At 40.9% G+C, this 16,291-nt stretch overlaps 2 protein-coding genes across 4 annotated transcripts in view; one reads left to right on the top strand and one right to left on the bottom strand.

Annotated features, from left to right (window-relative positions):
* LOC118404656 (DENN domain-containing protein 3-like) overlaps positions 1–7,535 on the bottom strand; it is a 37,671-nt gene extending 30,136 nt beyond the window's left edge. For 2 of the 3 annotated variants that reach the window (XM_035803894.1, XM_035803895.1), the window contains exons 1-9: positions 7,370–7,535; positions 6,294–6,431; positions 4,563–4,893; positions 3,595–3,719; positions 3,123–3,268; positions 2,652–2,760; positions 1,482–1,679; positions 910–1,050; positions 120–137 (exon numbers count right to left, since the gene is read on the bottom strand). In XM_035803894.1, the coding sequence (XP_035659787.1) occupies positions 120–137; positions 910–1,050; positions 1,482–1,679; positions 2,652–2,760; positions 3,123–3,268; positions 3,595–3,719; positions 4,563–4,893; positions 6,294–6,395 (1,170 nt within the window). In that variant the 5' untranslated portion in view covers positions 6,396–6,431; positions 7,370–7,535. The remainder of the gene's footprint in view (positions 1–119; positions 138–909; positions 1,051–1,481; positions 1,680–2,651; positions 2,761–3,122; positions 3,269–3,594; positions 3,720–4,562; positions 4,894–6,293; positions 6,432–7,369) is intronic. The other variant, XM_035803896.1, reaches the window with a different exon arrangement.
* Positions 7,536–7,736: 201 nt separating this feature from the next.
* LOC118404654 lies at positions 7,737–16,255 on the top strand. The gene is made up of 6 exons (XM_035803893.1): positions 7,737–7,871; positions 9,472–9,590; positions 10,099–11,711; positions 12,111–12,236; positions 12,703–12,863; positions 13,244–16,255. The coding sequence occupies exons 2-6, from the start codon at positions 9,474–9,476 to the stop codon at positions 15,490–15,492; spliced, it is 4,266 nt and encodes a 1,421-aa protein (XP_035659786.1). The 5' UTR covers positions 7,737–7,871; positions 9,472–9,473; the 3' UTR covers positions 15,493–16,255.
* The last annotated feature ends 36 nt before the right edge of the window (positions 16,256–16,291 follow it).

Below are 16,291 nucleotides of genomic sequence, written 5' to 3'. Positions count from 1 at the left end.
ACTATTTCTACTTAAAATGCCTCATGTGTTTTATAATTAATATAAAATTAATGATAACATACCCTAATTCCTCCAGATTATTGAAAAGGTCAACATTTGAAAATCTTTGAAAGACTTACCCAGATTGTTTCTGTCAACTTGGAAGCAGAAAAGAGGAAGAGTTACAAAGAAATTAAAGATGGACATGTAGCTAAGAGATCGAGAAGGAAGGGAAAATCACATCATTAAAAGCATCATGATTTGCAAAGATTAGAAACATTTACATATAACTAGACATAGCTATGATTTGGTAGAATGCATAGGTAGTAACAAGCCATTTTGCCAAGAAATCTAACAAAGGGAAGTTAGTTTTTAGCTGTCCTAGAGCTGGCCCAAGACAGAAGCTGCAAAAACACCAGCTTGGAACCTTTTAACAACACGAGACAACTGTGTGCATGCATCTTTGAACACACAAACATTGTAGATGAGGCAGAGGTGGCGGTAGCAAGTTTTTGATGGGGGTGGGGTGGAGCTGAACTATTGTTGGCCTGAACAAGGAGCACAATTACCAAACAGTCTTGTGTTACCCCTAATCTGAAGCTTAACATTGTGATGCATTTAGTAACACTGATGATGTCAGAATGTACATGAAGGACTGCCAGGGCACATGTACAGGGGTGTCATCAAAGTTGAAGATGGCCGATCTGTTGTTAGTGGTTCTTCACTCAAAGAAGGCATACAACAAGCTTGTTCAAGTACTAAAATGGACACTACGGGTATCTGTGCACTATTTTTTCATGTCGATAAGGCATGGAACTGAATGATGATAGAGAGTCTTCAACCAGTTTTCGTGAAATTTCAGGTATTTTCTGGTAAACTTTCATGATTAGCTTGAAGACTTATACTATGTAAACCACTCCCTACATGTACCTTGATGATTTTCTCCCTGTGTGAGACATGACAGCCCATCATGAAGACCCCAGGAGCCTCCACCAGGTCCACCATGGAGTTGGACAGCACGGGTACGTACACATTGTGCCACACAAACGGCTGCACGTACGTCAGCAAACTCTGTAAAAATACAACAAAGGAAATGTCAAGTGCAAAATGTACACGATTGTACATCATACACACTTCATAAACCAAGTTCTTTCAAAGACTTCAAACCCCAACCCCATTCCTTAAGCCCTAACCGTTACCCTTAACCCTAGCCCTTTAACCTAACCTTAACCCAATCCTTACCCCTAATCGTAACCCAATCCCTAACCTAATTTATTACCAACCATGGGCTGTCTCCCTATCCATGACATCTATGAACAATTTTAATTCTAACTAATTTAGACTTTAGCCTAAATGTAAATTTGACATAAACTTTGATTAATCTAAATTGTACCAACATCAATGAGTGTCTGGTAATAAAAGCTACTGTCTAAAGATTGTACAAAAATATTGTCAAATTGCAATTCAATACTAACAATACACGAATAAGAATATTGGCCTACCTCCATGACAATAGTGAGAAGTGCGTAATCTGAGGCCAGAAATACGATTCTCTGCTCAGTCAGAATGCAGGCCACCAAGGTGAGAATGGCGTCCGTGGAGAAACTGAGGAAGGGAAAGTGTAGCGGCATATCCAGAACACGGCGGTCAGGGTCCATCGCTGGGGGGACAGTCACTAGGAACCTGTTCAACTGGAACGACTGGGTTTGAGAGAAAAGAATAGATACGAAAAGTGTTACTCAGATTATTGTGCATCTTGATAACTGAGGAAGGGGTAGCGCAACGGCATGTCCAGTACAAGGCGGTCTGGGTCCATCGCTGGGGGGACCGTCACCAGGAACCGGTTCAACTGGAACGACTGGGTTTGGCAGAAAAGAGTAAACTTTAAGACAAAAATGTTACTCAGGTTTTTAAGAGAAGTTGAGGAAGGGATAGTGCAGGGGCATGTCCAGAACACGGCGGTCTGGGTCCATCGCTGGGGGGACTGTCACCAGGAACCGGTTCAACTGGAACAACTGTGTTTGGTAGAAAAGAATAAACTTTAAGTTTAACACAAAAATGCTACTCAGGTTTTTTGTGCATCTTGGTACTGCCAAGGTCACAAGCCCAAACTGAGGGCAGCTTTTGGGAACAAAAATATGATTTACCGGAAAAAAAACACCAAACTACAAAAGACATAAAGAGAACAGTTGTAGGCATAATCTGTGTATATCTTTATGTATATATTTCTATTTTCATTTCCACAAATGGCCTGCTGGCCGGGCCACGGTTTGAATAAGGCAGTGTAGAGGCATGTGTACATAAAGTGTACAATGCAGTGTATTCCATATCATCTGAGGTACCAGCCCGACCGCGGGAGGGTGATCTGACCTGCGAGAGGGCTGGGACTATTCATTGTCATACTCACTTGAGAAAACACATGTTTCGATATGAAATGCACCAGAAGTTGAGAAGTTGTGTCCTCGAACAAAAAATTGTAACTTCTAACATCCGAATCCGGTATTCAAATTTTCAATTGTGCCACACTCGGCCCGCTCGAAATAGTTTAATTTACTCCAAGGAAGCGCGTGTGTTACAACTTTGAAGCCTGTGTGATACAGAAAGTTATCACACGGTCCGGAACACCAGTATCGAACGTTTTTGCGGCCCAGGTATGACATAAATGTACTTACAATGGCAAGCTGGCCGGGAGGTGGGCATGGCACCAGGGCAAGATTGGAGCTGAACTCTGCTACCACCATCTCCATAGTCCGCACATCCTTGTGTAACTGTTGGACCAGGCTGTGAGATAAACAATATAGACTTGTATATTTGTTTGTTTGTTTGCTGGGGTTCTACTATGTCTGTGCAAGCCTTTGATTAGAAAGAAAAGCTGTCAGGATGCATATGCCCAACACAATCTTGACAATCCTCTTCCAAACCCACATACCAAATATTATGATCACAATCACTCCAGAGGTTATTCTGTTTTCTGACAAAAAATATGTGGAATTGCGGAAGAATTTTTCATTTCCATGAAGGAAAGGAAAAAATTACAGTAACTTGCTAAAACACAAATTATAGCAAATTACTGGATAAATTGAGCTTTAATCCATTGTCGAAAATAAAGAAATTATTATTAATGTACAACTTGGTTCACCTACCAAGTGAGGCAATCTCTCATAGTGAAGAAATATGGGGCCCTGGAAACCATACAACAACACAGGGGGACAAAACAGGCCCTGGTTCCCTCCTCCCCTTCATCGCTGAGTGGAACGGCCCGGATGGTGTATTCTGACTTTCCTCTAACCTAAAGAAAGGAAAACGTTGAATATCACAGACATTGAGTTTGAATTTTTGAAATACAAATTGTTTTGGAGAAAAAATACCGTTCAAATTTGTAAACAAATTGCAGGCAGTTAATTGTGCTCTTTTAACGTGAACTATAATAACATCACATGTATGCTCACACCAACAAACTGACAGAAAGGTTTTACAATTATAAAAATGTTGAATAGATTTAGTTTAGTTTTAGTTGCTGAAAGACAGTGATGAGAATGAAGAAAATAGCCAATATAGATTCTTTTCTTATTGAATGCTTAAATCAATGGAAAATAAATGTACATAGCATTTTACCTGACTGGCAAGAAATTTCCTGTAGAAAGTGTAGACAGTGGCATACGAGTGGGCACCAGAAATGTCCGTCAGTACTAGGTAGTGTACGTGGTCCTTAGGTCTGTCTTTGTACACATACGCATTTCCTGTATTCAAATAGAGACAGGGCTGAGATTATACAGTCTGACAGATGTAGAGGAGACATACAATTCAATTACAGACAATAATCTGAACAGAATTAAAACATTAGTAAGTAACTGGATAAAAACAATCTTTACACACAAATAAGTATTTTTACTAAGCGACATTTGGGTGTCACACTACACAATGCAGCAGCGACACCTAGCTACAGTGCACAGTAAAACAAGTCAGTGCCACTCAGTGGAATGTGATAGATCTAGAGAATTCCCATTGCGAAACGTTGGCTGTGTAAAGCACTTAGTTGTATGCAAAAAATGAGGACTTTCGTAAGATTTTCTATAAAAAGTGTCAATTAAAGGTAAATTCAAGTTAGCCCCATAGCCATTTTGAGTATGTATGTATTGTTATCCACTGTGTCTGGGGCATGGTATTGGGAGGCAGAGCCCATCCCTCTCCTTCCATTGCCTTTTACCACCCAAACTGAAGTCATTTTTACACCTAGTAGTGGAGAAAGGACACACCTAGCCAGGAATGCTAGGAATTGAACCTATGAGCCTGTAGATCTTATGTCCGCTACCTTGGCTACTCGGTCAACTATCAAATTTACGCTAGTGCACCTCTATCCATTGTGTAACCTATATCCGTTGCTTTTGAAAACAGGGTATTTTGGGATAATATGTCGACGGACATTAGTTTCAAATTGCAATATTTTCAGGATATTGCAATTAAAAACTACCACCTGTTGGCTTGATACCCTGATTTGAACAACAATGGATATAGGTTACCCCACAGATAAAGGTGAACTAGCATTACATAAATCAGAAGTACATCATGCGATGCACCCTTACCAGGTAGACAGAGTGGAGGTAGGGAGGAAATGACATCTGACCCCACAGGAAGTGCAACCGAGTGTTTCCCTGTGGGGGTGAGTCTCCGTAGCGACTGACTCCTCCTGGTTTTGCCCCCCTTGGCTGAGGAGGGGGGTATACTGCTGGACACCCCCCTGGCCGGGGAGGGGGGGATTGTTGAGGACCACGTGGAGGTGGAATACGAAGCCATGGAGTCGAAGATGGAGGATGAGTTCGGGAAGTTGGCGACTTCGTGTGCGCAGGCGGCCAACACTTGGGGTTCAAATGCTGTCGTAAAGAGTGGCAAGGTTCCTGGCAGTTTCTCTGATGACTGGAAAAGATATTGAGGGTCATAACTCAATATTGATGTAATTTTTTAAAACATTTCTTATTATAACAATGTGTGCAATTATTCAAGTCTTTAGGATAGGATTAGCAGGCACTTTTCAAAGGTTAGCAATTAAAATGTACACAGTCTGTACAAACCAACAATCTCCCACTGCTACTAGTACAAATGAATGTATGCACTGCCAGGTAGAAGTGTGTAAATAATTAGGTACCCATGTACATGTGGAACATAAATGTACACTGTGCATGAAAATGAAAGTCCTGTATGCTGGTTAAACCCTATCAATGCCAGGCGTTACATACAGGTGCTTACCTCTACAGGTATGTACAGCTATGGGTGTGTCCAGGTGTTACCTTCGATCTACATTTTGTACAGGTAAGTTATCCTGTTATTTGGTTTACCTCTACTACTGACGGGTTCGTTTGTCTGTTTTATTACTCTGTGACTGGAGGGTAACCTCCAGCAACAGAGTTTTGTGAATAGTTTTTGTGTTGAGTGTTCGCACATATATCTCTATCTTCCGTTTGTCGAATTCGTATGAGGTTTGGCATGTTACATACAGGTGTGTACAAGTGTAACCTACCGGTACAGGTAAGTTTTCAGGGATAAACAAGTCCACTAGCCATATTGTCCCGGGCAAGTGAAAGTGCTGTTCGGGCAAGTGCATGTCCTACCCCACTTGTCTGATCGGGCAAGTAAGATTTTTCCATTGATTTTAGGCCACACCGATTTAATTTCTTGGTTCACGGATTCGCTCGCTCCTATTTTTTGGGAAAAAAAATAAAAATAAAAATTACCACTCAGCAAATTTTCACCATTAATGAAACCATTCACCAACTTTCTGGTGTAGCAAATTGGCCTTTATATTATAAGCTCCTTAAAGTGTGGGTACAGGTGCTGTTACTGTACAAAAATAGTGTTTTTGTACTTTTTTCAAGCTGAAAACTTTTTTTTCTTTATGTTTTGGATTAGCCGTTACCTTTACCCCAACCATTTTACAATTTTTATTTTTATTTTTATTTCGCCCTCTCGCTCCATATTTTTTATGAAAAAATCCGTGAACCAAGAAATTAGATTGGTGTGGCCTTAGTGCAATTTTGATATACTTTTTACTTTTTACAGTCATGACATCAAGCAATTGTCTACAGAGAATTCCATTGCTGGAAGTGAAAATGCATATACTAGTAACAGTGACATTTGAATTTTGGGCAAGTGAAAAATTGGTTCGGGCAAGTACATTTTTTATGTGCTTGCCCGATAGGACAAGTGGATTTTAGAAAACTTGTTCAACCCTGGTTTTTAGGAACTAGTCTTGTGTGTTGGTTCAATCCTACCACTGACAGGTGTCAGGTGTTTGCAGTTGTATACAGGTGTTACCTTACCTGTACAGGTAAGTTATCAGGCACCAGTCCTGTGTGCTGGTCCATCCCCACCACCACCAGTATCTCCATCAGACTGTTGTGAAGTTTGCCTGATGTCCCCATCTTTGTGCTCTCAGAACTGTCAGTTCTCAAGACTTCCTAAAATCGTAAAGAGACAGAAATAGAGAACATGTGCTGAGCCAAGGATGAGCTGTGCTTTTTCTATTTTGCACATGCACACCTGACATAATAAAATGGCTGATAAAAAATGGGTGTCAAAAACAAGCCAGAGCCAAACCTCTGCTTGGCGATTATTTCTTTTATCTACACTCGTAATCCATATTCTCATTATGTGACTTTTCAGTGATGGCAGACTTCACCCCCTTTCGCATACTGCTTTACTTACATCCTTTGAGTACAGCCAGGGCTCGAAGTTAACTATGTCCCGATGTCCCGGGGCCACTAAAATTTAGGCCGGGACAACTGAAAAATCTTTTTGGGACACTTTTGGGACAATAGGAAAATAATTTTATAATCAACGAATCAACATCAGAATGTCCGATCTCCCCGCGCCCGCGGTTGTCAGGCGTGCATACTCTGACTTACAGTTGTTGTAATACATAATTTCTGAAAATAGGGTTGGGACAGTCCATCCTCACTTCGGGACAGTTGAAATTTATTTTTGGGACAATGCTGGGACAGTAGGGAAAAAAGTTAATTTTGAGGCCTGACAGCCCTTTTACTTGTAGTCCCACAGACAAAAAAAGAATTTAGAAGCACAGAGATTGTCAGTGGCTCATGGTTCCTCTTCTTTATGAAGTCACACACACACACACACACACACACACACACAATATTTCCATTTTCATGGAGATAAAAATTATCAAGAAACCTTACACTTACAGACTGAGACGGTTGCTGGCTTATCTATGTTGGAATGCTGGAAGAAGACTGGATCTAAAATAACACAAAACGCTTGGGCAATTCATGACATAATTTTCATAATAGTCAAGATCAGTCAATAGATGACAGAACACCTGTCGACTTTCTGTCTCTATTTTCTTCTAAGTTCAAAAACAGGAAATGTGAAAACTTACCAGAGTATCAAGAAGGGATGGATTGGACACTTAGACAACAGACTACAACATTCGTGAGCTTTTAGACAGAATAAATAGACCGAAACTGAAACATCTTCCCAGGAGTGTCGGAAATAGAGAAAGTTATCAACAACTCGTGATCAACCTTTGACCTTTAGCCTAGAAAAAATGTAAGCTGTTCAATGTTTAATTTTTTTGTGCCTAATCGATCAACATTAAAATTGTTAACACATTCTCTCAGCCTAAAATTGATTATATAATAGCTTGAATCTTCATAATTTTCCTAAATTGGATTTAGAAATTGCAAAATTTTTAGCATATTTTCATTAAAAAAGGAAAGATATGTCAAGGCACAATTTAAACCTTTACGTTAGCCGCCTATAAACGTTATTCGCGCGTTTCCAAGATGGCCGCCCATGTGAAAATTGTAGCGGCGTTTTCTTCAGAATTTTCATCGTTGTTGCAAGAGTTTCAAGATTTCTTAAGGATATAGAATGTTGAGGTAAGTAGTTTAAGATGTTATTTAGTATTTTAGACGCATTTGTGGAGGTCAAATGAGGAGGAATGTCCTTTTATTTAGCACAAAACATCGCTAGTATTTGCATGTGTAGCCATGTTGCTTTTCCAGTTTGCCATGCACGTGCGCTGAGTTTTTAACGTTTCTGAACAAAAATTGTTCGATTTTTGACACCCCGTAAGTAGTAAAACCATTACAGTAGGCTATGTGATGTAATGTTTAGCAAAAGTGGAGCTCGTAGCCTCAAAATTAAGTGTTGTTTTGGTGTTTGTTGTTATTGGAAAGTCAGCCCCCCTCCCCCATCAGGTTTGCTTTAGCGTTCCATGTTCGAACGTTGCTACAACGTTGTTCTATGTCTTTCTGACGTAGCTATGTTCTGTTTAGCTGATGTTAGGGCATATTTGCTGGGTTTACCGTTTTGTGAGGGTCTAATTTGAGGTACATTTCGAGTTCTAACACAACGTTTTTGTTGAATATTCATGAGAAGTTTGTATTTACTAACCTTTTGTATTTTATAAATTTTTGGAAACCTTGTTTCGCATCTTAAACCAAAGCTAATGTAAACCGTGGTAATGTATGAAAAATTGAAAAAGATTTTGAGAAAGCTTGTGTTTTATTGCATGCAGAAAAAATTGAATGCTGCACATCATGGTTGTGTTGATACACATGAATGCACACTATTTGCCTCAACCAAATTACTGCTGTAAAAAGTAGGTGTGAAAAGAGGGACTGAAACACAGCAATCCAAACACAGCAAATTGAGAAGCGGGACTTCATTTTGAACCAAACAATTCCATTGTTAAAGTTTTCCATATTTTCCCCAAATTAATTCTGAATTTACAGATGTTTATAGTAGTTAGGCTTTGTCACCAGTTTTAATGTTGTGCAAATGTTCAATTTGCATTTGAAGAGTGGTTGAATAGATAGGGTCTGATTGGGAGTCAATTAGGTTTAGATTTCCTTTGTTTTAGTAATTGATGTTGAAAGGGGTGTTGCTATGTTACACAGTTGTTTTCAGTCAAATTTGTGATTACATTTTGTACCATTTTTAGCTAATCCCTATTGCTTTTTTGAGCACATTATGATATGATTCAAAGTATTTGTTCCTTATTGTTTTTATTTTCTTTCATGAAAATGTTGACTTAAGAAAATTATCTAATGTAAATGGTAAAAAACAAGCTCTTCACCCACTAGGCTAGTAGATCAATATTGATATCTTGTCTACTAGCCTGGGTACCAATCTTACAGGTAGTTTACTGTTGGCTCATTGTTTTTGCTTTCCTTGGTTAGAAACAGGCAATGACGAGTCAGCTGTAAAATATGAAGTATGGTACCCGGACAAGTTGTTCTTGATATGATCTTAGAATGTTTGTGATGGTTTTATTTTTTGCGGTTTTTGGAGGTGACTACTTAGTCATGAATTTGTGACACCACGAATATGCATTTTCAATGTATTTCAAACATACTACAGAATTTTTTCAGGTGCAAACTTAAAACAGCTAAAAAGCACAAACTTTTCCCTTCAATCCTGTGAAAACAAACGGATCTATGATTACTTATTATAAACTGTTGTTGTTTATTGCAGAGATGATGTCCGGTGAGACTGTGTGGTGTGAGGAGTGTCAGGCCAGAGGCAAGAGGAGACAGCTGGTGCTGTACCAGTGGAGCTCGGATGAGGCCTGCTACATGTGCCAAGATGACGACGTAAGTCTGCGATTTCTTACCATGTAATAAGTATAAATGGACCTTTTTTATAAGTTATACAGTAGCTTGTTTGTAAGAGTTTATTCTTACTTTGTGGTCTTTATTTTTATTTATCTAAAAAAATAAAAGTACCCCTGGAATGAAAGTATGCCATGTGCATACCATCAAAATGTAATAGAATATGATATCCCCCAGAAAATTACAAAATTGACAGAATGAGATAAATCATAAATGTCCAAACAACTTCTGTCTGACTCTGAGAGAAAGAAGATGATGAGCACAAGATAGTTAAAACAAGATATGTATATTATCAGGATATAAAAATACCAAAAATGTTGAAATTCAAGTTATTATTGTGCATCAAATATACATACAATATGTCATGTATTTCTGGAGTTTGGGCATTTGTAATGTGTTCCTGATACTCTAGAATTTTGTTTGATATATTTTATATTGCAATGATCTGACGCAAAACTAATGCTTACATATCATTTGTTTCCATCTACAGTGCACGTTCCCGATGGGTTGTACAGACATGTTCAAGTACACCATTGTACGCAACAGTGAGGATCTCGTCACCCAGCGCCGCAAGAAGCGCAAGTCCTCCCTACCTCCCGTAACACGAACCAACCACATTGCTGCTCCAACTCCCCCGATAATCTGTGACGTCTCACCCCCCTCGCTTTCCAATGGAACATTCCAGGCGTGGAAGAAACCATTGCCTATCAAGCAGGGGGAGGGTAACAAATCAAACAGTGCTGCATTGAGTGAGAAGTCTAATAGTGGCATTTCTTTAGATGCATTGTTGAATAGATCAGCAACTCCTAAGTTTGCGCCATTTCAGCAAGACAAGACAACGACAGCAGTAACAAATGATGTAGTGAAGTTGCCATTATCACCAACGGACAGTACAGATATCTTTCCTCAGGGACTTGCAAACAATGACTTTTTGTCAATGTTCTCTGAAAGTGGCAATGCACTGGTGGGCACTTCGTGCAGCCCTTCCGACTGGGACTTGGATTTGGACGACATCTTTCCACTTGGAGAAGATACAGTTCCTTTCAGCCAGGGTACGGCCACACTGCCATCTGTGCTTAGCAATAGTCTCACAGCAGAAGCTACAGGTACAACACTACTTAAACAGCCTGAGAATATAGTACCGCATTTGTTAACAGATTCAGGGGAAGACCATGGAGTGAAGCTAGCACGAGATTCAGTGCTAGAAGATTCAATCACATGTCGGCCACAAGTTGCAGAGCTTGAAAAGGCAGCACCACATCTGCTTACAGATTCAGTGTTGATTGAAGACAGTTCTGTAAAGCAGGCTCAGCATTCAACACCGGCAGATTCAAGCAAATCGGAGCCAGAGAATGTAGCACTGCATTCGCTGACAGATTCAGTAGAAGTCAGTTCTGTAAAGCAGGCTCATCATTCAGCAGCATCAGATTCAAGCACATCTGAGCCATCAGAGACAGAGGGCATAGCACTGCGTTTGCATACAGATAGAGAGGAAGATGATGTTGTAAAGCAATCTCAGCATTCAGTGCCAGATTCAAGCAAGTCTCAGGGAAAACCCACGGCTGCTATCAGTGCAATCATAGATGACATTAGTTCTCCCATAATCCAAGAAGACAGTACAATACAGTGGACAAATGCTCACTCCCTATGCTGGCTGGATGCGGCAATGTGTATGTTGGTTCACAGTAGGACGCTACACGATCGTCTCTCCCAGCTGAACGGAAACGGAGAAAGCACTGTGAAAACGCTTCATCTCGCCTATCAGCAAGCTCAGGAACTTCTCTCCAATTATCAGAAAGCTAGAAAGACACCGAGTGGAGATAGAAGATCTTCAGAATCAAGAAAGTCTCCTAAAGCGTGCCCGACGTCAGACTCAGAAGAGATGATCTGCATAGAGCGGGCTACGGAAATACTTCACGGCGTGAGACAGAAGGTGTTTGAATCCTTGCGCCCGACGTTGCGCTGCGAGCTGGGAAAGAACGAGAGCCCGGTGTTCGCCCTGCCGTTGATGCTACGTGAGAACTCACTGATCGAGGACTTGTTTAGGATGGAGTATGACTGGGAGTTCAGCTGTGACAAGTGTGGATTCACCAAGACAGACAGGTAAGGAAACATATGCATGTATTACAAATATAGCATAAATTACAGTGAATCTATGTGCAAGCCAAAAGTTATGTATAACAGGTCTTTATACTGAGTAAACTGTAACCAGCTGCTGCTGTGCTGCGTGCCTGTGAAGCTGATGTGTTATACGAAGGGTATTCTGGCTATACAGACCAGAACAACTTGACACTTCAAACCTCTGCAAGACAGGGAACAACGGACGATATACAGGATAGTGAGTGTGTGTGAGTGTGACAGATATAGAATTTGGTGTGTTATGCTGAGAACAGTTATACCAGCTGTAAAGACATGGATACAGATGCAGAATGTTTGTTGAAGCCTCCTGTGCAAGATATTAGTATATGTACTGAAATGTTTTTTCTCAATGTTTTGCTGCAGGATGACCAAGGTGCTGCCCACCTTCCCGAGTGTGACACCTGACTTCAGCCTGCTGCAGGCATGCCACTTGCGCAGCTGTTTCAGCTGTGGATCTCCTGAGCAGAAGCGGAAGATGGTCTTCAACAGGTGGGTAGAAACTAGAATGCATGTTTACCACTGACATTGACAACAACAGTTCTTTTAACCTCATTTGTTTCTACCAGTAACGATAGTAAAGATGGCATTTGGCAGCCCTTCAATGTACATAATTGTTCTTAGTAAGTAGACAAAGTTTTGTGTTACCTATGCCTTTATATTGCAAACCATAACTTGCTCAAGACAAAATACAAAAAGGTCAACAGAATTTAGCTTTAATGCCCATGGTAGAAAAACTTAGTCCTTTTTGAAGTGACTCAAGCAGTTATTTTCATGTCTGTCAACTCATTACATTTTGTTTATTCATTTTTTGTTTGTGATGTTAAAAAGCAAGCCTGCAAAGTTGCAGTTTCCAGTATGTTTGTCTAAAATTTCTGTTTGTTTCTTGGTATTTTAAACCCTGCCAGATAGTATTTGGACACAGTTACTAATCCCATCATTGTTTTTGTTTATCCAGACTGCCTCCCTTTGTGATGCTGCACTTTGTGACTGGGCTGTCCCACAACAGTCTGGAGGAGTTGGACTGTACGTACCAGGACAGGCAGTACAGGGTGTCTGCTGTCATCAGATACAAGACTCACCCCGACCACTTTGTAGCCTACATCAGGGACACGCAAGGTAGGAATGCTTAATGGTTGTGTTTATACTGTTTAGAATGGTTGTATGAGTTTTATTATTAGCTTGGAATTTCTTTTCATTTTCAGTGGGCAGGGCTTTGTCTGATTGTCCTAACCTAAATATTTGATGTACACATAAATTCATTTCTATATCCTTTTTCTGCTCTTATTTTTGCTGGTAGTCAAACAAGATAACTGACATTTGGCAAAAGGTCACTAGAAGTGTTTGTGTATATGTAAAAGTTGCTGTTCAATAATAATGCAGAAATGTTACCTGTGTATTCTTAGCAGTTTTCTCTAAATTTGCTCAGAAGAGCTCCTCAAATGAATATCAGACTACACCTCAATGTACTAAATTGTATTTTCTTGTACCTTATCCAGGTAACCGCTGGCTGAAGTGTGACGACCTGAGTCACCCCGTGTGTAGATGGCAGCACTCCCCTCCCTCCATCCCTCCCTCCCAGATTCACATTGTGGCCTGGGAACTGCAATCAGACAACCTTCCTTCCGACAACCTCCTCCCTTCAACGTCCACAGAAAGCAGTACAAGCAGAAACAGCTTGCTGTCTGACTTGGGAAGTTCCAGCCTGAGAAGTGTGAGGCGAAACTCTACTTCCAGCGAGTGTTCTTCGCTATCGTCTCTTCAATATAACATCGACACGGTGGACTTAACCACGGATGCAGACTTTCCCGGAAATGTGAAGAATGGTAGCGAAAGTTCATCAAGGGAAACTGCTACAAGTGTGGGTTCGGAGAATGCTGTTAAAAGACTACTAGGAATGGATATACAGAAGGGTGTAGTAGGTAGTACTAGCCCAACTGAATTGTCACAAGCAATACCGCAAACTGTTCAAGCTAACATGAAGCAGTCAGTGCAGTTCAGAGTAGCCACAGCAAGGGTGCAGCCAAACACCGCAAAGACTAACGTAGCTCGCAACCTCTTCACAGAGAAGCCCCCCTCCCCGCCGAGAATGTGCCTTGCCCCCCTCCCCATGGGTAAAGCGTTGAGTCCCAGGTCACAGTCATCCCAGGATACAAAGCTAGAACATGTATCCTCACAGCCAAACTTGTCCAAGGCAGCTCCGATTCTGAGAAGTCCTAACTCAGCGTTCACAGTTTACAATGGATGTGGTCCAAAGAAAAGTGCCCCAACCTTAGTCATGCCAACAGTTGATTCTTGTGAAAGGAAGAATGAAAGCACGTTGAAAAATCCAGAGAAGAAAACCACTTTCACAGCTGATGCATATGCCAGACAGATTGCATCCAGGTCAAAGGTGAAAGAGGGAAGGTCAAAGGTCAGCAAGCCCAACACCATCAGGCATCTGACCCAGACTGCATCATGGGAGATTCCCGAGATAGTCAACCCTTCCATTCTCAACAGATTTCTAAGAAAGCCAACTGTAGTAGCAGCACAGCAGACTTACTCTATAGTGAGTAGAGATGTAGGTAATAGTGCTGTGCCCGCCGTTGCAACTGACTCTACTAGCCAAGGAAGAAAGAGGGCACTAAGCACTGGTACAGGCCCAAACAAGAGAACCAAAGTTTCCGCCCTACGAAATTCAACAAGCACGGCTCCCTCATCTCCAGCACTATCAACACTCAGCCAGAAGTCCTACCTTCAGACTGACAAACAGAAAACGTTAGCCGTCAACTCTTCTACGTCCGTTTCCAAGCGAAAGATCAGCGAGCTGCTAGGAAACAAGAAACAGTTTGCAGGCTACCAGCCCAGAGGAATGACAGGCGGTAACACGATCCCAGAGAAGAGAACGAAGTATGTAGGACAGTTTGTTGTCTCAAATGGTCATCAAGCGCAGGCAAGATTGCAAAGCAGCCAGAAAACAAAAGCCATGAGTCCAGGTATGCAGAGAAAGACAGCTAGAGTTGATGCTGTAACAGCTAGCGCCAATGCTACACAGGCAAAGAGGACTGATCTTAGCCTAGCCAACCCGTTAGTACCGTGTTCCAATGCGAGAAGCCCTTTGGAAGGAGATAGAGAAGGAAACAATGGTATCTATGACTACAAGCAGAAAGATGCACAGATGAGAACAACCGTACAGAAGGCTGTGCCAAATAGAACTGTTGCTGAAGGTGCTGCGGCCTTGAAGACGGCCTGTTCCCAGTCTAAAGAGCAGCAGAGTCCGCAAACAAACAAGAAGCGTCTGAGCGATACCATGAGCGAGCTCTGTGAGAAACTCGGCCTTCCAACGAACAACGTCAAGATGGACGCAACTGTTGAAGACAACTTCTTCGACTCCTTCTTTGATGGAGACAAGTCAATGGAAGAGTTTGAGCTCAGCCCCTCGAAAGATCTCCTTTGCCTTGTCGCCGATGACAACGTGAATGACTCTGAGTTCTGTCAAAAGTTATCAGCAATCAGTGACCTACCAGCGGACACCAGCAAAGCTACTAGTCCAGTCAAGATCTCGGACAGCAACCACAATAGAGTCGCAAGACATGTGAAAGTTTCCCCCGATGCGAAGAACTCAAATTCTGGAAAGGACTCTACGTCTGTGTCAGCTTTGGTGAACAAACTGTCGAGAACACTGCAAGGAAGTCCGGCCACTTTGCGAAGAAAGGGACAGTTCACAGTAGCGCAGCTGTTGAAGCAAAGAACAGTGCAAACAAACTAACTAAATCCTTGTCACAAATTGTGAATGTAGCAAGGAGCTTGCCATAGCAGCTTAGCATGATGAAGGAAGGACTATTTTGTTGACAGATAAAGATGCATACTGAAGGCTTTAATTGTTGACTCGAATTTATGCTGGTGGAAATATTAGGTTCTTTTTGCAATGTTTCTTTGTTTATTGTCATCACAGAATGACTGCAGTATCCTTGTCATTAAGTAGACCAACTTTTGCCAGAAGCATTTCATTTTATTGACTCTATTTCATCTTTAAAAGTTATATCTATATGAAGACAAATACATTGAAAACAATTTGATGGCTATTTTGCTTTTAGTTTTATCTTTCAATTGTACTAGTCACTTTTTGTCAAGAAAAGTTATTTTGAAAACTTTTAAGACTTTTACCATACATGTACTTACCGTCCCAAGGATTGACCCACAAAAGCATTTTTGTTGCAGAGTGAAGTCATTTGTGGCTTCATTGCCATCCTTCTTAAATGTTATTGTTCAAGTTTTGCTAACCATTCAAGTTCTAGTTAATGTTATATATTATCTAACGCAGCATGGAATAGTCATGACATACAACAACATATACCAGTAACAGTCCATGGGTTTGGGTCTTCCTTCAGTCCATCATTTTCAAATGGCAGTTATGATGAATAGATCTTCCCAATCTGTGAAGGCCTCACAATTTTACCACCCTGCTGCTTTATATATTTGTACCAGGATCAAAACTTTATATTTGTATTAAATTATGCAGTTTTGCATGTTACCAAAGCAGTGGTATTTCTTTTAATGATTTTGTT

Source organism: Branchiostoma floridae, chromosome 17 (assembly GCF_000003815.2).
Source record: "Branchiostoma floridae strain S238N-H82 chromosome 17, Bfl_VNyyK, whole genome shotgun sequence".
NCBI lineage: Eukaryota > Metazoa > Chordata > Leptocardii > Amphioxiformes > Branchiostomatidae > Branchiostoma > Branchiostoma floridae.
Note: the sequence above shows the minus strand (reverse complement) of the source record. Positions and strands in the feature narration are given on the sequence as shown.